Here is a 23839-nt window from a genome sequence, read left to right on the forward strand (position 1 = left end):
AAACTAATTCAGCAATCTAATCTCCTGGCTTTTCATTTTCTGTCTTGATCTGTCTTCACCTGAGCTCTCTCTCTGTAACCGTTCTATTACTGTCCCAATAAAACTGCCTCTTAAATGGCTTCCCTTTCCTCTCTCTCCTCCTGAGAGTTGAATGTATCCTATTCTGTCAAATCTTCTCTGATTTGCCAAGTTTTCTGCACTCAGTTAGTCATTTTTAAATATGGGCGCTTCCTCCTACAGAGTAACTTTACCTTCATTTGGGGTTAAAGGCATGTACCACATGCCTGGACCTAAGCTTTTCTTTACCTGATACTTGCTCTATACCCTGCTGGCCTTGAACTCATATCTGTTTTTCTGTGTCTTATGGATTAAAGGCGTGTTTGTATTCCAGCCCGGGATCACACAGTCCTACAAGATCTTTGGATGTGGTCTCTTGCCAGCCAGATCACATAAACATAGAAGAAGGTCTTTGGATGTGGTCTCTTGCCAGAACAGCCATGTTCTGAATTAACATTTCTTTACACTTTTGGAGATATTCATTTGACTAAAAATATACTTTTGGCTGGATGGGGAGAGTCTGTCCTGTTCTCATAGGTCTGTGGCATTAGGTCCTTGCCGTGTCAGTGATGCACACTCACTCAGGGCCTCACCTGCTCTTTACACCTTCCCCATAGAAGACGTCTGGTTTTGGATTTAAGTCTGCTTCAAGCTTGAGGGGTGTCCCTGAGTAGAACAGGATTGTTAACTGCTTCTGTTGTTGGTTTTTGTTTTTGATATGATCTCACCATAACCCACACTAGCCTTCAACTTCTGGACTTAGATCCTCTTGTTTCTTCCTTCCAAGTAGCTGGTACCAGGCTTTTTGTTTCGTCTTTTGTTTTATTTTTAACCCTGGCTGTCCTGGAACTCACAGATCACCTACCCTGGCTTTCCATGATAGGATTAAAGAATGCACTACCACAGCCTCCTGGTGCTATGATTTTTGTTTGTTTGTTTGAGACTGGGACTCTGTGTAGCTCTGGCAGTCCTGGAACTCGCTCTGTAGGCCAGCCTGTCCTCAGAGATCCACCTGCTGTACTTCCTGAGTACTGGGATTAAAGGTGTGTGCCCACTGCCCAGCTGGCTTTATGCTTATTTAAATGCAAAACTGATTAAATGGCTTATTTTTATTTCCTGTGCATTGGTGGTTTGCCTGTATGTATGTCTGTGTGAGGGAGTCAGATCCTCTGTAATTGGAGTTACAAATAGTTGTGAGCTGCCATGTGGGTGGTGGGAATTGAACCCAGGTCCTTTGGAAGGGCAGCCAGTGCTCTTAACCACCGAGCCATCTCTCCAGCCCCGAAATGGGATTTTAAAGAAGATGTGTTTATTTTTATTTTATGTGCATGAGTGGTTTGTCTGCATGTATGTTGTGCACCATATGGATGTGTGGTTCCCTCAGGCCAGAAAAGTGGTTAGATCCCCTGCATCTTGAGCTACAGATGAACCAGCTCCTGTGGACGAGCATCTGGTGATGCTAACCATTGGGCCATCTCTCCAGCCCCTTGTTTTTATGTTTTTGAGACAGGGTTTCAGTGTAGCTTAGGCAGCCCATCAGCTTAGTCTTTCTACCTCAGCCTCCCAAGTACTAGAATCACAGCTGTGTGCCACCAGTCCCAGAATGTAATTTTTGAAACATTTGTAATTACTGACAATTTTGAAGATGTGCTTTTTAAAAAATTAGTTTTCTCTCGAGAAATTTTTTGTTCTGAACTAAGGACATTTAGGGATACTCTATGTGTCTCTCATCCAGTTTTCTGAATAGTAACATCTTACATAGAATATCTTATATCCAGAAAATAGGTCAATATAGCATATTACTACCCTAAAGTTGACATTGTATAGTTCCCAGAACTCATTCAGACATGTTTGGTGCAGTTTGTGTGTGTGTGTAGTTTTGAGCATTTTAATACTATATCTAAAGTTGTGTGACTTGCACTACCTGTTGATCAGCTTGCCGCCTTAGAACCTTCTGTGTTAAGGCTTAGGAAACTTGGTAACAAGCCACAGGAAGTATACTTAGGGACGTCATGGTATTAACTGATAACACAGCCACTTCCCTCACCGCGTTCACCATAATCTGATTATTTAATAGTTATCGCTGAGTGTTGAACATCTAGTACACCTCTTTGAGCAGTTATAAGCTGGGCTACGATCTTTACTTTTCCAGTGTTTTTGAATCTTAGTTTGAGGACTAATGTTATATAGCTGATGTTTGTCTTTAGGTTGGTTACTTTCCCTTACTTTTTGCCTGTAACAACACTTTATTTTTTGTTTTGGTTATTTGAGACAGGATTTCTCTGTGTAATCCTGGCTGTCCTAGAACTCTCTTTGTAGACCAGGTTGGCCTCGAACACCCAGCAATCAGCCTGCCTCTGCCTCCTGAGGGCTGGGGTTAAAGGTGCGTGCCACCATGCAGGGCAATAACAGTTTTTCTTCTCAGTCTCTGCCCCTCTAGTCCCCCACCCCCACCCCAGGGTCTTGCTGTATAGATTAGGCTTACCTTAAACTTAGACTTTCATGCCTTAGCCTCTTGAGCGCTGGGATTGTAAGTGTTTGACACGGTGCCTTACCTTAAAAAAAAAAAAATCAGTTTTTTAGGAGTGGGAGAGTAAATATTTTAAGTGAATACACTAAAGTAATTATTCTTCTTGCAAGCACATTTCTAGTGTTTCCTCTTTTTTCTAGATTGATTTATTTGTGTGTGTGTGTGTGTGTGTGTGTGTGTGTGTGTGTGTGTGTGTGTGTGTTTAGGCCAGAAGAGGATGTCAGATCCCTTGGAGCTGGAGTTATAGACAGTTTGAGCTGTCTGATGTGGGTGCTGGGAACCAAACTCTAGTCCTCTGCAAGAGCAACCAGTGCTTTTAACGGCTAAGGCATCTCCATAGCCCCCTCATTTTCTTTTTCATGGTGGTAGTAGTGGGCATATTCTTCCTAAAGATGTTTTCACACATCCAGTACATTTTCTGTGTGGAGTGTGTGTGTGTGTGTGTGTGTGTGTGTGTGTGTGTGTGTGTCTGTCTGTCTCTTGATGTCTTCTATCAATCACCTTTTTGTTCTGAGACGTGTCTTCCACTGGTCATGGAGCTAGACTGGCTGCACAGCAGGCCCCAGAGATTTCACTGTCTCCACCTGTAGTTCTGGGGTCACAGGTGTGCTGCCACACCTGGCTTTTTACATGGTACTGGAGATCTCAACCTGGTACACATGCTTGTTTCTCAAACACTTTTACTGAACGAACTGTCTCGTCAGCCCCCCAATAATGAATTTTAAATCTTGTCAAGTACTGTGTGTTTTCCAAAATGGAGGAACAACCAAGAAACACCCTAAAACTTGACTCTTCCCATCCATATATGTCCACATTGGCTTTTAGTTGGGTTTAATGACTACCCCACAGAGAACCCTACCCATGAGTGTCACTTCCAACTCCTGCAGCCCTTGCTTGACTCCCACGAGTCTGCATCTGTGCTCATCATGGATTTGCTTATCCTGAACCCTTCCCACAGTGAACCGTATGTGAATTTGTGAGTTTGGCCTCTTTCATTTAGTTTGTATTTTTAGGGTTCATCTGTAGCATTTATTACTATACTTGATACTATTTCACTCTCTCTGTCTCTCAACACTACCTGGCCATACACATCTTTCCTATAAACATAGGTATTTTAGTGCTCTTGAGTATTTAGGAGTGTTAAGACTGGAAGTTGTGGGCTGTTTGTTGCCCAAACCATTAGCTTGAAAACAAACAAACAAACAAAAGCCCTCCCTTTGTATGTGCGTGTGTGTGCACTGTGGTGACTGTGTGGCGGTCTGAGGACAGCTTGCATTAGCCAGGTCTCTCCCTCTACCGTGTGAGTTCCAGAGATTGGACTCAGGCAGTCATGAACAGCTGCGAGCCTCATGACCTGCAGAACCATCCTGCTAGTCACTGCATTTTGACCATAAACGGGAATTATGGTTTATATTACTCTTCCTTGCTTTGTAACAACCCCAAGCTTTTCAGCAGTTTATAAACTAACAATGAACAATAACACTTCCTGAAGTCTTACAAGGCTGTGGCTACGGTTCTGCATTGAACATCTTACTCTGAACCCAGGCTGAAGACACTCTCCTTACATGGAACATGCCCAGTCTGATGCAGAAGTTGACCGAGACGCTCTAGATTTGTTACTTTGGCCACAGTTGGTGAATAATGTAATTCAGGTTCCCTTTAGAGGGAAAGTCAATGGAAATAATAGGATCAGAGAATTCACGCAGCTCAGGGTGTGGGATGACAGGTTACTAGATGTAAGGAGGAAGGACGAAGGCCTAGCTGACACAAGTGCTCTTTAAGGGCCCCTGAGAAGAGTGTGACTTAGGTCCAGTGGAGTGCTTGTGGTGGTGTGGGCTGACAAACTGCCAGTTCCAGTTAGTTCATTGGGGAGGACCTGGAGGTTAAGGTGTCAGTTTCAGAGGATGATGAGGTCCAGCCAGGATTTCCTATTTTAGCTTAGAGGAGCCTAAAGGGGTGCAAGTTAGTGGTATTGGTGAACTGTGGAACCTGAGTATTGGGTAGGTACCCCACATCGCAGTATCCAAGGCGATGTTTTCTCATTCCCCATCGGACAAGTGTGATTTGTGCCTTTTACTCGCTGTAGTTTTCCTAGTGTGTCTAGAGTGTATCTGATCATTCAATTGGTAATGTATTGAGTGAATGGAGAGAAAGGGAGGGGACCTTGGTGTTGACAGGAGGAAGGTGGCCCAGAAGCTGACCGGAAGCTACCCAGTAGGTTGGTGGGTGAGAATGCTGCAGCAGGTCAGCTTTTCACAGAACTGCCATGTAGTGCTGGCTTCTGACCAGATTGCTGCCTTGTACCCTCTCATGTTACTTCTCCAGAGACCTTGGGTGTCTTACAGTGTGTATCCTTGGGTTTAAAGGTCCAAGAAACAACTTACATGTTGCCATGCCACTTTTAAAAGTAAGAGTGGTATACCTAGATTTTGCACCTAGGTTTTTGATGAGGAAATTTAAAATCTAAAATCTACCGACTTCTTGATGGAAGTGCTATAGAATTTATGACTATCCTTTATTTACTGAATTTTGATCCTGTAGTTTGACACCAGCAAAGTCCGGAGACTTTAAATTCATTAGACTTTGGAGGGATGAATAGGTGCAGGTAACTCCTTATGCCTTAGGCACGGGAGGAAAGCACTTTTGATGAAAACTTCTTTTGTGTCCCATAACTGGAGAGTCCTTGTCTCAGGCGTTGGAGTGCTGAAGATTACAGGCTTGTGCCCTGCACCTGAGTCCCATGGCTCTTGCTGGATACGTTGTTTTTCGCTCAGGTTTGACCTGGAGGCTTGGGTCTTCAGTTGCCCTGGCTGGATTAAGGAGGCAGAGGATAGGACCCTGTATCTGCATCATAAATGACCTTGGGGCCAGGCAGGTTTAGAAAACAATGCACAAATGATTTGTTGTGTAAAATAGACTTAAAACTCCAGCAGAAAATGGCATTGCTATATAACCAACTTAACAAAGTAATTTTTGTTGAAACATTGAGATTTCTGTTTTCATTCCAGTGTTATCCTCTTGTGCACTTTGACAGGAGAAACGGAATAACCAGGTTAGGCCCTGTCATGCCCCCCCCCCCCATAACAAAGGCACATGCTAGGTGTTGATTGTAAGTAAAGTGCGTTAGAATAACACTAATAGTGGCTCTATCTGAAGTCCCTTGTAAGGCTTTCATGATCTGCAGGCACTTGGATTTGAAAGAAGAATACATGCTATTTGCTAGGGTGCCCTGAATTTGGCTGCCTATACGAAATGCACGTTTACATTCCTGACTACACTTTTTTTTTTTTTTTTTTTTTTTTTTTTGGTTTTTTGGTTTTTCAAGAAAGGGTTTCTCTGTGTCATAGCTTTGTCTATCCTGGAACTCTTTTTGTAGACCAGGCTGGCCTCGAACTCACAGTGAGCTGCTGCTTCTGCCTCCAGGGTTCTGGGATTAAAGGTGTGTGCCACCACTCTGCCCTTTGTGGGCTTTGATTTATTTCTCAAAGGGAAACCAAGCGTAACTATAACTTTTCCTAGTGATTTTAAAATTCCAGTGCTTTAGTTGTCTATGCAATAACGTACAGAATTTTGTAGGCAGTATTTAAAAGGTCACCAGTCAGACCCTGGTCCCAGAGTCATATTTAATCATTAGTCTTGGGTGTTTCTCTCCAAGAGATGGTATTATGCCCTCGGGCTGAGGACTGCCGCCGCCTTAGATCATAGATTGCAGAGCTTTGTGGGAAGTCAGACCAAAGAGTTTTTTGAGTCTGAAATTTCATAGGCCTTTTGATATTAGAATAGCAACTTTTAATTTAATCCACAGAGAAAACAAAGCTCCCTGGTGCTGAGGTGACTGAGGAGACCCGTCGTAGGTTAGTGACTTGCCCTGACTTTGTTCACAAGGGTCGTCAGTGTCAGGTGGCTGCTTTGGGAGGATGTAACAAGTGAAAATCATTTTTGCAACACAAGCCCCTTTTCTGCCTTAAGAAGGAAGGCCACAGGCGTCTTTCAGCTTCTGTAGTAACGGCGAAGCAGAGGGTGTAGGCATGAGCAGCCACGGTGGTCAGTGCAGTGTCTTGCTCGCCACTTTGAAGACCATATGAGTAGCTTGAGGTGATGATTAATTTGCATGTATTTAATGCTCTTTTCCTCCCATCACACCTGTATTTGTGACACTTGACTTTTGTGATAAACACGTGGGTGAAATGAATTTCCTGGGATAGTGTGCATAGTCTATAAAGAAGAAGATACATGTGTCATTAGAGGGGAGGAGATTTTAATGTTTCCAGAGAGTTCCTGACTAGAAAACACTTCCAATTGTAAGATACTCCCACCCCTAATAGTCTTAAGGTTTTATTTAAAATAATGTGCCCTAAGTAAAGAAGACATCAGTTTTCTAAAGATGCTTCCATTTTCCATAGCAATTGGATTTTCAATTTTGTTGCTGTAAAACTGAATGTAAAGTTATTGCATTATTCAGTAAATTCTTTGGTAGTTCCCGATCTAAATACTCACAGAGGACTGTTATTTCTTCTCACTGTCAGGTGTAAAGAGTTCTCTCTGTGTTACTGGAATCCCTATTGGATGCTGCCCTCTGATGTTTGTGGAGTGAACTGCTTTTGGGAAGCGGCTTTTAGGTAGGCCCTTAATATTTAATTGGTAGATCAGAGTAGGTAAGACTAGCCGGTAGATGATCAAAACTTGTACTGAAATGTCTTTCTTTTCCTATAATTCAATATCATATAACTAAATAATTGATTTTTCTAGGTTTTAAAAATTTCTTTATCTCATCTTTTAGTTACTACTAATTTTAATGCATATTATGTGTAAATGCTCTAAATTTTTCTAAATGTTATTAAGATAAATTGTAAATTTTAGAGGAATTTGTGATTGATCTTTATGATAAATTGATACGTAGGTGTGTTCTATTTTGATAAAATATTTCTACTAATTGCAACTTGGGAGGGAGGAACAGGCTTATTTGGTTTATACTTACAGGTCACAGACCACTCCTGAGGGAAGTCGGGGAAGGAACTCAAGGCAGCAGGAACCATGGAGGAATGCTGTTTGCTGTTTTCCTTGCTTGTTTGTTCAGCACCCCTCATAGAGCCCAGGCCTGCCCGCCTCAAGATGGTGTCACTCGCAGTGGGCTGGACCCTCCCACGTCAGTCACTAAGACAGTCTCTGACAAACATGGCCGCGTGCCATTCTGATCTAGGAGCTCTACCCTCAGATGACTCTAAGCTATGTCAAGCTGTCAATCAAATTTATGCAGACCAGATGATAAAGGCTTCTTCCACTAGACATTTACAGATAATATGCGTACATGTGTGCATGTGTGTTCACGTACACATGCATTTGTCAGTTATCTAATTTAAAGCTAGGGGATTTAATGCTGAATATTTAACTCGCAGTATTTTTAAATACCCACAGTGAGAGGGGGGACCCTTACCCTGTGGAAGCAGATGCCCCTCTACAGATGCCACCCCCTTCTCTCTCACCCTGTGTTAGTTTGTATGCGTGTGCGTGCTCCGTGATTGTGCATGCGGGTACCTCTGCTGGATCTTGAGTGTAGAGGGCTGAGTACTCTCCGTGTTGCTCCTCACCTTCCACCTTGTTTGGAGCAGGCTGCCTGTGTACAGTTGAGTAGTCCTGGGGCTTCTGCTGCCTGCTTCCACATTAGTGTCTTACTGTTTGGGTTTTTGGTTGGTGATATTGGAGAATGAACCCAGAGCAAGTTGCCAGTTCTTCCTTTTCCCTGTGAGCCCCAGGTTCCTCAGGTACTAGAGGTCATTGGAGTGAGAGAGAATGCATGTGTGCCCTGCAGACACCGCTCAAGGAAGCAAAGACACAGCTCTGTACACTGCTCAGGGTTACTTGTAATGTCCAGTGGAAGCAGCCTTTATCATCTGGCCTGCATAAATTTGATTATCAACTTGACATGGCTTAGAGTCATCTGAGGGTAGAACTCTTGAATCAGAATGGCACATGGCCATGTTTGTCAGAGACTGTCTTAGTGACTGACATGGGAGGGTCCAGCCCACTGTGAGTGACACCTTCCCAAGGCGGGCAGGCCTGGGTTCTGTAAGGGGTGCTCCATAGAGTTAGGGAAGGAAGCTCTACAGTCATGAAAGTTGCCTAAGTGAGGGTGTTTCCTCACACAGTGGAGAGGTTCCTCTTCTGTTATAGTTGTGTTTCCTGTTGTGGTGATCAAATACACCTACGTAAACAATGTAAAGGAGAAAGGGTTTATTTGGCTTTCAAGTCAGGTTGTAATCCATTGTTGTGGGAAGTCAGGGTGAAGAGGTCTGTCACACCCACAGTCAGGAACAGAGGGCGATGGATTAATTTGTCCCTAACTAGTGTCTGGCTTGTACTTGCTTTCTTACTGAGTCCAGGACTCAGTTTGAACTGCAGCTGCCCATGTTTAGGGTGGGTCTGCCCAGGTTAGTAATCCCAGCCAAGAAACTGTTTCACAGGGTTTGCCCACAGGCCAGCCTAACCTGGACAGTTTTTCCTCGTTGAGACTTCCTTCCTTCCTTCCTTCCTTCCTTCCTTCCTTCCTTCCTTCCTTCCTTCCTTCCCTGTTCTTTGCTATGTCAAGTTGACAAACAAAATGAACCATTACATTTCAGACCACCTTTCAGTCAGAGCTTAGGACACAGTAATTTCAGCTATCAAGTTGGAGAGCATCCTCGGATGACTTGGGATCCTAGGGAAGGAATTTTGATAAATAAAGCTGGGTAGGGGGCCTGTCGGAGGGAGCTGGATCCTTGTTGTCTGCAGCAGCGTTTAACACCATCATGGTCCAGAGCTCCTTGCTGGGTGACCGTGCTGCGGCCTGTCTTTGTGAGTGGTCTGAGGCATCCTGACTCCCACTTCAGGCCACGCTATGAGGTGTTCCTGTGGTCACAGGCAGCCAGGGCTGTGCTTCTCCCTTAAGTTACTCTTTGCTGAAGTATGAGAGCCCGCTGTTGTTCTAGAGATTTCTTTTTACCATAATGGAAAAATAGATTTGGTTTTAAAATTCTTCTTGGGTAACATTAATCTCTGCAGGGATTTGAATTAAGATAAAGCACATTTTAACAGATTGTGATCAGATCCTTCCATTCATTTGGGCCAGAGTTGCCAGAACACTGTTTCCGTATGAATGCTTAGAAAACGTTAGCCATCCATTCCTGTAACATGGAACTTTCGGCAGATTTCTTCTAGTTCTTCTGCAGTTAGTGTTCTTTCTGTCCTTGGTGCTGAAGGAGCAGGTGGTGGGTAGAGACTTCTTCAATTGTCAGCTCGGGTGCTGGAGTCTGCGCGATGCTGTGGGAGAGCATGACACTGCAACAAATGACCCACAGCTCAGCCGTCCTTACTAATGTGCGGGGCATTGGATGGGTTGTTTCTACTTTTGCTTTGTTGTTGTCTTGAGACAGAACCTCATGGAGCATAGAGCACAGATCTTAAACTAGCTAAGAGTGACCCATCCGCCTCCACCTCCCAAGGCCTTGTGATGTGTCCATGCCTGGCCCTTGAGTATACTTTCAGGCAGACTTTTTTCCATCCTTGAATGTTTTTCTTCTTTTCTTCTAAGGTATAGTGTTTCTTAACATGTTCTGTAGAGAGTTCTGTGCAGAGCAGCATGTGTCTATTGCAGGTCAGTTAATCTGCTCTAGACTTCTGACTTTGGGGTGTACTCTACTTGTGGACCAATTAAGCACCTGAACCTATTGGACATTATCAAATTATGATTTTGTTTTTCCAGTGACAGTCTTGTTACGGAGCCCAAACTGGGTCCTCTTGCCTCTGCCTTCCTAGTGCTGAAACTATAGGCTTACACCATTATGCCTAGTTGTGATATTTTAATTTTTTTAGACTTATTTTATGTGTTTGAGTGTTTTGCCTGCATATATGTCTGTGTACCACACACACGGTCTGGTGCCTGGAGAAGTCAGAACAGGGTGTCAGATACCTGACATTGGAATTACAGATGGTTGTGAGCCACCTTGTGGACAGTGACAGTGGAGACTCTGGAGAAAACCAGAAACCTTGGATGGCCTGTTAAAAATACTAAAATAGGGCTGGAGAGATGGCTCAGAGGTTAAGAGCACTGTCTGCTCTTCAAAAGGTCATGAGTTCAATTCCCAGCACAACCACATGTTGGCTCACAACCACCTATAATGAGATTTGAATACATAATAAATAAATAAATCTTTAAAAAAATACTAAAATAAAGATACAATCTTACTGTGGTGACATAAGCCTCTACTTGTAAGTACTTGAGAAGTCACTGAAGGAAGAGCTGCCTAGCCCTGTGTGAGAGCAACAGGTGCTGTCAACCACCAAACCGTCTGTCCATCCTCACGCTGATGCTTTAATGGAGACTTTTCAACCACTGTGAGAAGCAGGATCTGAACACAGATACGGGAAGATGACATAGCCTTCTGTAGGACGGCACCTCCGTTGTCTTCTCTCTCTGTCTTCTACTGTTCTGAGAAGAGCTACGTTCATGCTTCTTTGTCATGGCGTAAGTGGTAGCGTACAGCTCCGCTCTGGGAAATGAAGGGCTGAGGTGGAAGGGGCGGCTGGGAGAAGGCAGCAGCGGAGCAGTGTGGGGAGCCCACCCCAGAGGCAGGAGAGCGGGTTCCTGCTGGGGGGCGGGGGCGATGGGTAGGGTGAGGAGGCCTTTCCTTCCCAAAAGACACGTTGATATTTAAGATCCTTTAAAAAATGTTGACACTTTTTGGTGAATACTTGGTGAGTAGAACTGAATGTGTGCCACTGAAGAAAAGTTCCATGAACAAATTTCTTGTAATCAGTATGGCTTCAGCTGGGACGCAGTACTGAAATCCATGTGCATGGAACTGTAGCTGACCTGCTTCAGAGATCTGATTTTGTGTTGACGAAGGCCTGTGGGAGGGTTTTAAGTGGAGGTAGAAGAAGTAGAGTCTTTAATATTTGAATGCAAGGCTGTGAGATCACACAGTCTCCCTGCTCTGGCAGCCAGTGTGAGAAGGGTGGAGGTAGCCATGTGTTCTCGGGGAGTGAGCTCATGACGCGTGCTGGGTGTGTGGGCGTGTGGGTGTGTGGGTGTTGGGTGTGTAGGTGTGGAGAACTGGTTGAGAAGAATACATGACTGAATGAAGTGGGTTTTTTTGTTTTGGGTTTTTTTTTCATTTTAAGTTGTAAACTTCTGTTTTTAAACATAGTAAAAATAACATTTAGTAGTAAGTACGTGCTGAATTGCAGAAGTGTGCTTCTCTTTGCTGTTAGATACGGTCTGAAAACACGGCCCATTGAGGAGATGCACCTTGCTGTTGTCGCCTGTGGTGAAAGACTAGAAGAAACTGTGACTATGTTGAAGTCAGCCCTGATTTTCAGCGTCAAGCCGCTGCACGTCCATATTTTTGCTGAAGACCAACTACATGATAGCTTTAAGGACAGAGTAAGTACCTGAGGCTCAGTGATGACCATCTGTTAGTCTGCTCTGCTACAGCCTCCCCCCTTAGCATCAGTGCTTTCTGGGAGTCCAGATGCAGTGAAAAGAAAGACTGGTTTTTGAACAAGAATAGGCAACCTTAAGTCCTGCCAAGCATGAAGATTTCATTTCCTTACCTGTTCCAGGATGTTTGGACTGAGGGGCATGGATGGGAGTAGGCGGTGTGTGCTGCTGTGGTTCGTCATTTGTGAGGAGGGGCTCTGGTGTTGTTGTTGTTGTTGTTTTCTGGTTGTGGCCAGGCCATTTTCAACATAGGACTCTACCTCATGGTTTAAATGGCCATTCAAGTTCCAGCTGTTACAACCGTGTCTAATATGAGGAGAGAGAAGGAGGAAAAGTGCTCTTTCATTTTGAAGTTAGTATTGAAAAGATCTTTAGGTGACTTGTAAGTTGAAAGGGAAACTGAGATTGCCATTCTTTTGAAATAATTAACAGGGACTCCAAAGCGGGTGTTGCAACAAAAGCATTCTTAAACTATGTTGGAAGGTGCTTATACTTTCAAGTGTTTGAACACAGCTGTAACTCAAAGAGACCCTTAATCAGGCTGATGTAACCGTACCCATCTCCCTCTGGCCATCTCTCTGTGCTCGCTGGGTGATTGAACCACACGTTCTAAATAAAGCCGGGGACTGTTGGCATGCGGTCATCCCTCCAGCTCACAGGAGCCTGGGGTTTGAGGCTTGCTCTGCAGATGGGCCGTTCCTTACTTTACAGGGCTACAACGGCATAAGCCCACTGGGAAGCTGTGCTGGTGAGGCAGCAGTGATAGATTATTTTAGCAGCCTGGACCAAGGCAGTGTTTTGAAGTAAGTTTAGGACGTTAAAGAGTAGTACTCATTGTAGATTTAAAAAAAAATGTATTTTGGGGTTCTCAATGGTTTTTTAAAATTGACACTGGATATGTATTTATCGGAATGGTTTAATAGGAATACCAGAGGGGACTAAACCGGTGTTATGTTACTGTGACACTTAATACAAACATTTTTAAAATCATATATACTATGGTAATAAATTGAGTGCTTAACTTTTCTGATTTTAATTTGTTTAGAATTGAGAAATTTCACATGGATGAAATTAAGGGAGATCAAGTTTGGGCTATTGGGCTTAGCAAGAAGCACCTTTGTGTGCTCCGTCACTTTTTGGATGGGGTCTCTTGGTTAGCCTGGCGTTCACCGGTGGTGGACAGGCTGGTTCTGGGCAAGCATGGCTGTCTCCCTGTGTTCACCGGTGGTGGACAGGCTGGTTCTGGGCAAGCATGGCTGTCTCCCTGTGTTCACCGGTGGTGGACAGGCTGGTACTGGGCAAGCATGGCTGTCTCCCTGTCTCCTACGCAGCACCGTGCCGGGCATCTGAACTCAGGTTTTCATTCCTAGTTTTCTGGACTGATCATCCCAGTGGCCTGAACATTGACTTTAAAAACTCCTCTGTGCCTTAGGTCTTGATGGTGAAGTGTTTGTAGCATGTCATTAGTGAGATTTGAAATGAAAATGAAGGCAGAAATGGAAAAGAAGCTTTTAAATGTATAACATAATGTGTGGTTTTGCATTTTTGCTTTGTAACTCTAGGTTTCTGATGTTACAGAGAAGGTTGAAAGTAAAGCACACCTAAATTGGTTTATGCTTTTAACGTTGATTCTTTTTGTGTTCTTAGCTCGACAGCTGGCTGTTTCTACAAAGATTTAACTTCACCTTGTACCCGATCACCTTCCCGAGCGACGGTGCCGTGGAGTGGAAGAAGCTCTTCAAGCCCTGTGCTTCCCAGAGGCTCTTCTTGCCAGTGAGTTGTCCCTCCAGGGTTTCTTTTGCTTTTCTTTTTAAATGTTTATACAGAAGACGTCTCAGTTAGGGTTTCTGTTGCTGTGAGGAGACACCATAAGCCTAGCAGCTCTTATGGTGTAAGCATTTAATCGAGGCTGCCTTACAGGTCAGAGGGCGAGTGCACTGTTGTGATGGTGGGAACTGAGGCGGCACGCAGGCAGACACGGTACTGGAGAAGGAGCTGAGAGTGCTACATTTGGATTCATAGACAGTAGGAAGAAAACGTGACTGGGCTTTTTTATTATAATAGCCTATAATTATTATGGTGGTATTATGTAACCTGCTATCATAATCAATAAAAGACACAGACAGCTGTTGTACTTTAGCATAGCCTTGTGTTACCTGGGGCTGGGCAGATACCAACCCCTTTAACTACCTCCCATTATCTCCCAGCCCCAGCCCATGCCATCTGCTGTAATTATTTCTATCTGAGCGACCTCCATCCATAACCCTGAAATCCTTGCTTATGCTGTGCACCGGGCCGCTTCTCTCCATGAGGAACTCCAGAGCTCCTCCTCCTGGCCCATGTGGCCCTTTGCTCTCCCATGGAGGTCCTGTTCCTCCTCCTTCCGTCCCCCTCTCCTACCCAAATCCTTCTCTGTCCCAGAAGTCCTTGAGCTTTTGCTTGGCTCCTTCTCTCTGCCTTGCTCAGGTGTAGGCCTTTTTTATTAACCAATCAACTTTTTACATAGGTAGAGCAAGGTTTATACAGCAAAGACATGTGTAATGTGCTTGTCTGGGCAGCAGCTGTATCTTAGGAGCTTGTAATTAGAATGAGAACGCATCACCAGACCAGCCCCATACAGGGCCTGGCTTGAGTGCTTGAAACCCCAGAGCCCACCCCAGAGCAAGCCTTCCTCTAACCAGGCCATACCCCCAACAGTGCCACTCTCCGGTGACCAAGCGTTCAGGTCGATGAGCCCATGGGGCCTTTCCTATTTAAACCACCAAGAAGAGTCTCTGAGTAGTTACAGACCGCGTTAAGTGAACAGACACATGTCAAACATGAGGGAAAAGTTTGCACAGAACACGTCAGAGGTCTAATAAAGACACGAAAAAGTGAGAAGTGTGGTGCTGCAGACTGGCTCAGTGGTGGCGCTGACCCTCAATACCGGGGAACAGGCTTTGGTGGTAACTCACGCAGTTGCTGTGAACGGCTTTAACTGTGGGAAGGAATAGTGCCCGGTAGGGAGTGTGACCTACAGGCCCCAGCTGCACATCGCTGACGACATTCAGGCCAAGTGTCTTCTCTAAGTGATACTTGAATTGATACAGCTGTAAGGCGAGAGAGCGCAGAGCCATCTGCTTACTAGGGCTCTTTGGTGATGATTTGGGGTAATAAACTCCATCCTAAAGATGAGATGTAAGTAATTTTAAATTTTAAAATCCAGAGTAGTTTTTCCAACTCTTGATGTTTAAAATTCTTGTGGTATATTCAATTTAAAAATGAATAAAATGCTTACAACAGTGCAAATGCTGAAGGCAAATGCTGAAGGCTTATATTCTGCCAGCTGTGCTCGTAGACACCTCTGTCCCAGCACAGAGGCAGGTGGGATCCCTGCGAGTTCAAGGTCAGCCTGGTCTACATAGAGAGATACAGAGCAGCCAGAGCTACATAATGGAGATACCTTGCCTTGTTTAAAAAACAAACAAATAAAACCCAAACAAAACCAAGGCATATGTTCCTGAAAATATGTGAACTATAGGGAAGGATCTTTAGTTGCTGCTTGTTAAGTGGGTCAGAGCACCTGAGTAAATTAGAATATAGTTTGCCACACTCAAGCATATCAATTAGATTTAAATTTAAGTTGTGATTATTGTTTTTTATTTACATGTGTATATGTATATGAATACATGTACATGTGGGGCCTTTGGAGACCAGAGAGGACACTGGGTCCCTGGAGCTGGAGCTGGTAGTTGTGAGTTGCTTAATGTGGGCACTAGGACTCTATAGAAACACTCTTTCCTTAAAAAAGAAAACAAAACAAAAACCAGTAATACCTCTAAAAACAACTTTCACTCCCTTTCCACTGGTGGGAGGCACGGCCTAGCTTTGTAACTGTGCTCTCTGAGGCAGGGGCTTCCCCATCCAGGGCCAGCTGTCTCCCTCAGCATTGTCTTGTGTGCTATTACATTAGCCTCCAGCACACTGAGAGAGGAGGAGGGGTTTCATCGGAATTGCTCAGGGAGGCAGCGGGTCAACTTTGCTGCTGGCAAGGTAACTCATTTGCTTGGTAGCAAAAGGAGAATCAAGTGTTGTTCTCATTGGGTCTTAACTAGAATGTTTCAGGCTCCTCCAGTCTGCCCTGCCCCCCCCCCCCCCAGAGGATAGCTATGGATACAGCATTGGAAAGTTGTAAACTTGTGTACAACATTATGAGAGTATTACTTTTAGTAACTTGATTGCATGGTCCTCCAGTGTGCGATTGGTGGATGATGTCATGTTGCAAATGTCAAAAGGTTGCACACTCCTGTTAGGTTAACCTAATCATTGAGTTTTCCGAATATCCCAGGATAGGCAACATATTTAAATTTGCGAGGGTCATATTTTAAAAGTTTGTAAGGAAAAATGCAAACTATTTTTGGGAAAAAAATCTCTGTGGAAGGCACTCGAGATTTAAATTAAAGTACAACAGAGTCAATCTTAGTTTTAAAATAAAAGTGTTGCTTCTGACCTTGTTTTTCCTAACAAGGTGGTTCTGATTTGTTGATAGTGTGCTTAGAAATAGGACCGTAGACTGTGGGGCGCCCGGCCTCTTGTTTGCCCTTCACTATAACGTGGGCAGTGAAGTGACGCAGTGCCCGTGTTTAGCAGAGGGAGTGGGCTTGGGTGACCTTCGTTTATGTTTTTTTTTTCTTTTAAGATTTATTATTTATTATTATGTATACAGTACTCTGCCTGCATATACACTGGCATGCCAGAAGAGGGAACCAGATCACATTATAGGTGGTTGTGAGCTACCATGTGGTTGCTGGGAATTGAACTCAGGACCTCTGGAAGAGCAGTCAGTGCTCTTAACCTCTGAGCCATCTCTCCAGTTCTCGTTTGTTATTTATGTCTGTACTTAACCTCAGTGTTAAGGCTCAACCTGTGAATCCACCATAAGTTAGTCTGTTTTCTTGCAAGAAAGCAATCCTGACCTTTGATTTTTTTTTTTTTTTTAATTCTCCTCACTGTATGTCTTGAGGTTTTTATTAGGGTTTATTTTTCTCACTTTTCTAAAAATTGATGAAGAAAATTAGCAAAGTATCTATATAAAAATGATATATTTCAGAAAAATTACCTTAAATGTAGTTTGGCTCATCACTTAGGTATAATTTCTGATACTATGCTTTTATTAAATACATATATTTATATGTAATTTTCAAATATCTCTCCTCATAGTTAATACTGAAAGAAGTTGATTCACTGTTGTATGTCGACACTGATATCCTTTTTTTACGACCTGTTGATGATATTTGGTCATTACTAAAGAAGTTTAATTCCACACAAATTGCTGCCATGGCACCAGAACACGAGGAGCCTCGAATAGGATGGTACAATCGCTTTGCTCGGCATCCGTACTATGGGAAGACTGGGGTGAACTCTGGCGTGATGCTGATGAACATGACCCGGATGAGAAAGAAGTACTTCAAGGTAAACTGACGATGCAGGCAGCTGGTTGAGGTTCACTTTCTCCTGCTTTTCTTCTTTTCTTTTTACTTTTTTGGTTTTTTTGAGACAAGGTTTCTCTGTATAGCCTTCCTGTCCTAGATTCATTTAGTAGACCAGGTTAGCCTTGAACTCATAGAGATCCTCTGCCTCCCAAGTGCTGGGATTACAGGCATGCGCCTGTATGTGCTTGGCTTATTTGATTTTCTTAAAACCTAAATTAAACTAGGGACTGGAGAGATGCTCAGTGGTTAAGGACTTTTACACTGGACAGTGATGAATTTTTAGCATCCGTGTTAGCTCACTAACTGGAGCTTGTTACCAGCTCCAGGGGATCTGAGGTCCTTTTCTGGTTTCTATAGGCGCGCGCGCGCACACACACACACACACACACACACACAAATACAAATGAAGCAGATCTTTTTAAAAAGCCATAGATTTGGGGCTTGAGAGATAGCTCAGTCATTAAGCGTACCTACTGCTCTCTGACAGAGGGTGCAGATTCAGTCTCCAGCATCTGTGGCAGGCAGCTCAGAGTGTAACTCCACTCTCTAAGGGCACCAGGCACTCACATGGTAAATATACTTACTTATAAGCAAAACACATAAAGTAAAAATAAGTATGTGTATATGTGGCACACATCTTTAATCCTAGCAGTCAGGAGGCAGATTCTGGTGGATCTCTGTCCAGCCAGAGCTCCATAGTTGAGATGTCATCTCACCCACCCCGAGTGTATATGTTTGAGAGCCAGAAGGAGAGATACTAAATTATTTTTAATGTTTCTATTTAGGATAATTGGATAAAAGTGTGTTCATAGTATTCTGTTGTGGCCGATTCAAGTCCATCTTCTGGACTGTCAGTGCAGGAAGCTGTCATCATTTTATAGGTGTACAGCATCGTGAACTTGAATCCAAAGCAACATTCAGGGCAGGGTTTTGGTTATCTGCATAGATTTGCAGCCTGTCAGTCTGGCTCTAACTTTGGCTCCTTAGAAGTTGGGTGGGTGCGGTGAGTTTTGACTCTCAGGGTATCCCTCATCTGGTAATGGAGTGTGCCTGTGCTTTGGGCCTTTCTGTGAGGGCTGCAGAGGACCTGGGTTTGGTTCCCAGCACTCACATTTGCAGGCTGTGTGTTAACTCCAGTTCCATGGAATCCTCTGCCCTCCCTTGGCCTCCACACGTAACTGCATGAACACAGCACACATTAATTACTCATGTAAGTACACATCATATAATATGTAAAATGCAAAAGAAAACCTTAGAAAGTCCAGTATACAGTGTGACAGGAGTCAAGTTTTTAAATATTAGGTGAAGTTAAGTAAAAAACAGGGACTTTTGAGAAAGCTCAGGCTTTCCCTCCAATGATTATTTCTTTATGACTAGTTAGGAATAATTAAACTAAGGAATATATTTTCTAATAATATTTTCAAATACTTTTCTGTGACTTCTGAAGAATAGGATTTACATTATTATTTTTCTCTTCTATAAATCTGTTTAAATCTTCACATCATGTAGTTTTTCTTTCTTTTTATTATTTGTTTATACAAATATAAATACTGAAAATATAAGAGCAAACAAAACAGAAGTGTCCATTGTTAAGCACTAGCGGATGCCAACTGTAGTGGCTGTTCTTGGTGTCAACTTGACTACGCCTGGAATTAACTAATAAATAATATAATAAATGAATTTAACTAAGACCCCAGCATATTTATTATTTAAACGTTTTACTGTTTATTATTTTGAGGCAGAATCTCTCTGTACTCCTGGCTATTCTGGAACTTCTGTTAGACCGGGCAGCGATCTGTCTGCCTCTGCCTGCTGATTGCTGGCATTAAAGCTGTGCACTTCTTCGCCCGTGCCAGTGTGGGCAGTGTACTGCTTGCTGTTGCCACAGCTGTATGCCAGCCTTTCCGTCTTAGAAATCTGTTGTGTATATCACACCTTATATTCTCTCCATCTGGTAAACTCTTATTTTAACTTTCCATTTTCTGAGTCTTTACAAAGATCTTGATTATTTTAAAATTTTAACTTGTCTCCCAGAACTGAGTGAATGCTACTGGTGCTCTACTGATATATTGCAGAGTTCTCTAGAGGCACGGAACAATAGAATGAAATATTTTCATTAAATATATAATATATATGTGGGGTATATATACTATACTATATATTATGTATACATATATGTATATATGCATATCCACACATATATACACATCCATCCATACATATATACATACATACATGCAATACATACATACGATTTATTAGAGTGACTTATAGCATGTGGCTCTGCTAGTCCAACAGTGGCCGTCTACCAACAGAAAGTCCAAGAACCCAGCAGGTGTTTAGTCCCCAAGGCAGATGTGTCAGCTGGTCTTCATTGTGCATGGAAATACTGAAGAGCAGCCTCTAAGCCAGTGAGGAATGGGGTAGCAGTCAAGCAGGCAAAGGGTGAAGAGCTTCGTCTTCCATGTCCTTTATATAGGCTGCTAGAAGGTGTGAACCAGGTTGAACATGTGTCTTCCCACTTCAAATGATTTAATTAGGAAAAATTCCTCAGCACTGGAGAGATGGCTCAGTGGTTAAGAGCACTGGCTGTTCTTCAAAAGGACAAGGGTTCAATTCCCAGCACCCACATGGCAACTCACAACTGTAATTCCAGTCCCAGGGATTCTGATACCTTCATGCCAATGCAGAGAAAGAAGGAAAGGAAGAAAGAAAGATAGATTGATTTTAAAAAAAGGAAAAAGAAAGAAAGAAAAATTCCTCACAGGTATACCCAGCTGCTTGGGTTTTAGTTAATTCCAGGGATAGTCAAGTTGACACCAGGAACAGCCACCACAGTTGGCATCTGCTCTTGTTTAACAACCAATACTGTTTCATTTGCTCTTACATTCTGCATGTTTACATTTCATGACCATGAGGCTTTCTCTGTGAAAGCAGTATCAGCAGGACTGCCCTGCTGCTTGTTAGCCTGTGCTTGGTGATGTCATGCCAGAAGATGGTGCTGTGAGACTATCTGCTGAGGGTTCTGTGACTTCTCACTGACTGCATTTGAACCTCATACAATTATGAGTGTAGTATTGCAAACAACTGTGGAACTAGTCCAGCCTTTGAGTGTTAGAACTGGCAGATTCCGTCCTGCCTAGTTGATCTGTCACCTCCTGCAGGGTCCCTGGCTGCTGCTTGAGTACTGCTCTCTCGCCCTTTCCCTTTTCTTTCTGCTCTTAAGCCAAGTAATATGGGGGATTAAATAATTTCTAAACTTCCATTGTTTCCTTCTTAAAGAGACTTGTTTATATTTTTATTTGTGCTTGTTCCTGACTAGGTATGCCATGAGTATATAGGTCAGAAGGCTGTCAGACCCCCCTGGGCTAGAGCTTTAGGCAGTTGTGAGCTGCTGGCAATTCAGCTCCACTCCTGTTTAAAAGTGGCCAGTGCTCTGACCTCCTGAGCCCTCCCTCCAGAAGAGGTGAGACAATTGGGCATATTACTGAGCAGATGGACTGACTGCAGCCCCCCTCCTCACCTTCACACGCTCCGTTACGCCGTGTGAGGACACGGTCCATTATTCTTCAGTGTTGTTGTACATGAGCTTGCTGAGGTGGTGGTATAGAATGGACTGATTTTTAAAATATATTTGCTTAGGTATAATTTTCTTCATAGCTTTTCTGTCTCTGTAGCAAATACTGCTTTAGTTCCCCCTGTTCAGTAACTCTGGGTACAGGTTATACATTTTAGACCATTAGCCATTTGACTTGCGGTCACTTTCCGGATTATTCCGTTCAGATCCATGACTGTTATTGCCTCATGGTTATTATCACATGAAAACCAGAAGAGAACCTGCCTGTAATAAAGGCCTAATTGTGTATTTGTGTGGCTGACATCCTGTTCTTGCCATTGTGAGTGTCTAGTCAATCTGTTACAATAAAGTAACATGAAGAATTAAAGCTGTACATTTTTGTTTGTTTGTTGTATCTCTTACTGCTTGATAAATTGGATACCCTGTTTAAGCTATTAATATATACTTGGATTTTGTGTCCTGCTCAGATTTGCAGTGTTGAATCTTTGTTTTTGTGTGTGTACACATGCATGCAGTGGCCTGAAGTTGATGTTGAGTGTCTCCCTTAGTCTCTCTTCATTGAGGCAGTGTCTCTTGATGAACTGGGGAGCTTACCAGTTATGGCTCGGCTAGCTCAGTCTGGGGGCCCCTGTGTCCCCTGAGTAGCTCCTACAGCTGCCTGGCTTTTATCTGCTTCCTGGGGATCTACAGGGCGTTGTCTTTTCTTGTGTGATAAGCATGCTACCCACTCTCTACCCAGGTCTTCTCTTTTGATGGGAGCCTTGCCTTTAATGGCTGAGCCCTCTCAAGCCCTCTATTTCCTGGTTCACCACCCTCATGCCTAGGGAAGACAGAGAGGCCTGGAAGGCCAGTTGCTTCCTTAAGATCATCCGACTTTTGGATGATTACCCAAAATGCTTCAATGTAGGAGCAGACAGTGTGGGCTTCAAGCAGATACAGCAGATGCACATGTCCCTGAGAGGGAAGGCCGTGGTGCTGATGGCAAGGACACCATGATGCGCAAGGCCACCAGGGGCCACCTGGAAAACAACCCCGCTCTGGAGAAGCTGCTGCCTCACATCTGGGGGAGTGTGTGCTTTTTGTTCACCAAGGAGGACCTCACCGAGATTAGGGACATGCTGCTGGCCAATAAGGTGCCTGCTGCTGCTCCTGCTTGTGCTATCGCCCCCTGTGAGGTCATTGTGCCAGTTCAGAACACGGGTCTGGGGCCTGAAAAGAAGACTTCCTTCTTCCAGGCTTTGGGCATCACCACTAGAATCTCCAGAGGCACCATTGAAATTCTGAATGATGTGCAGCTGATAAAACTGGAGACAGCGTAGGAGCCCGCGAGGCCATAGGGCTGAACATGCTGAGCATCTCGCCCTTCTCCTTTGGGCTGATCATCCAGCAAGGTGCTTGACAACGACAGCATTTGTAACCCTGAAGTGCTTGACTTCACCGAGCAGACTCTGCACTCTGGCTTCCTAGAGGGTGTTGGAAATGTTGCCAGTGTCTGTCTGCAGATTGGTTACCCGACTGTTGCCTCAGTGCCATGCCCTATCTGTCATCAATGGGTACAAGAGGGTCCTGGCTTTGTCTATGGAGACTGACTACACCTTCCCTCTTGCTGAGAAGGTCAAGGCCTTTTTAGCTGACCATCAGCGTTTGTGGCTGCTGCCCCTGTGGGAAACATGGAAATAAAGGATTACTTCTCTTTTGTTAAAAGAAAAAAAAAAAGATTCTCAGCCTTGAACAGCAAGTGATCTTGCTTGCTGAGCCATCTTTCCAGCTCCTTGAAAATCTATTAATATAATTTGTAGTCATTTCTGTTTCCTCTTGTGAATATCTGCTTCAATTGTATGTATTAATACATACAATTCGTGCACATGCACACACACATTTTATGATGAAGACTGTGCACTTAAAATGGACTCAGATTTACCCTCTATGTGTTTGTGTTAGAGTTGGGGTTGAACCTGATGGACTGTGGTAAGAAGTGCTCAGAATATTGTCTGGAACGTCTATTTTTTTTTCCTATCAGGACCACTGTTCTTTATAATTAGACACTTAAAGAAATTATTGGAAATTAATAAGATACATACAATTAAAGTTGTAACACTAAAGAACAGTATGCTTCTCCAGCATTTATAAGGCAGAGGGAAGCGAGAGCTTTTAGTTTGGAGAGGGTAGGAAGTAAAGAAGAAATAAATACAAAATTACAAATTTTGTGTACCTGTGGTACAGTAGTTCCTCCACTATTTGAGGATCTCCTAGCAAATGCCTTCTTGAAAGGTTGGGTTGCTGTGTACATTTTCCTGGGGAGGTTTACACAGATGTCCTGCTTGCCCAGATAGTGTGCATCCCTGCCTTACTAAGCTGTGACTTTTCAGAGATGGGCGTGATGCTGGCCTGTAGTCTTAGCACTTCAGGGCAGGAAGATCATGAGAGAGGTGCCCCTGGACTACATAGCAAAACCTTGTCTCAAAAAACCAAACCAAACAAAAGACTACTTTTCATAGTCCTTCCTCTTACAAGGAAGCTGTGGTTGAGCTGTCATCCTCCTTGTCTCTCTGTGCTTTCCTTCAGTGCCGCCTTCCCTTCTCACCCCAGCCCTTCTCACGTGCAGGGTTCTAAGTGACACATGGTTTCGTCACAATGGAATTTGCCTCTCTCTTTGCTAAGGGAGGAATGGGGGGCTGTCGTGCTGCCACTTACATGTGAGTGCTAAGACCTTTTAATGCTTTATCGAC

General features: G+C 43.7%; 1 protein-coding gene and 1 pseudogene across 3 annotated transcripts in view; both read left to right on the forward strand.

Annotated features, from left to right (window-relative positions):
• GXYLT1 (glucoside xylosyltransferase 1) overlaps positions 1-23839 on the forward strand; it is a 31273-nt gene that overhangs the window by 3100 nt on the left and 4334 nt on the right. Inside the window, exons 2-5 of one of the 2 annotated variants that reach the window (XM_084749468.1) lie at positions 7114-7206; positions 11834-12005; positions 13710-13835; positions 17262-17513. In XM_084749468.1, the coding sequence (XP_084605594.1) occupies positions 7114-7206; positions 11834-12005; positions 13710-13835; positions 17262-17513 (643 nt within the window). The remainder of the gene's footprint in view (positions 1-7113; positions 7207-11833; positions 12006-13709; positions 13836-17261; positions 17514-23839) is intronic. The other variant, XM_084749469.1, reaches the window with a different exon arrangement.
• LOC311579171 (large ribosomal subunit protein uL10-like) lies at positions 17529-23835 on the forward strand (annotated as a pseudogene). Its single transcript has one exon. The product of its transcript is annotated as a large ribosomal subunit protein uL10-like (transcript).

Source organism: Acomys minous (assembly GCF_964271855.1).
Source record: "Acomys minous genome assembly, chromosome: 12".
NCBI classification, from domain to species: Eukaryota; Metazoa; Chordata; class Mammalia; order Rodentia; family Muridae; genus Acomys; species Acomys minous.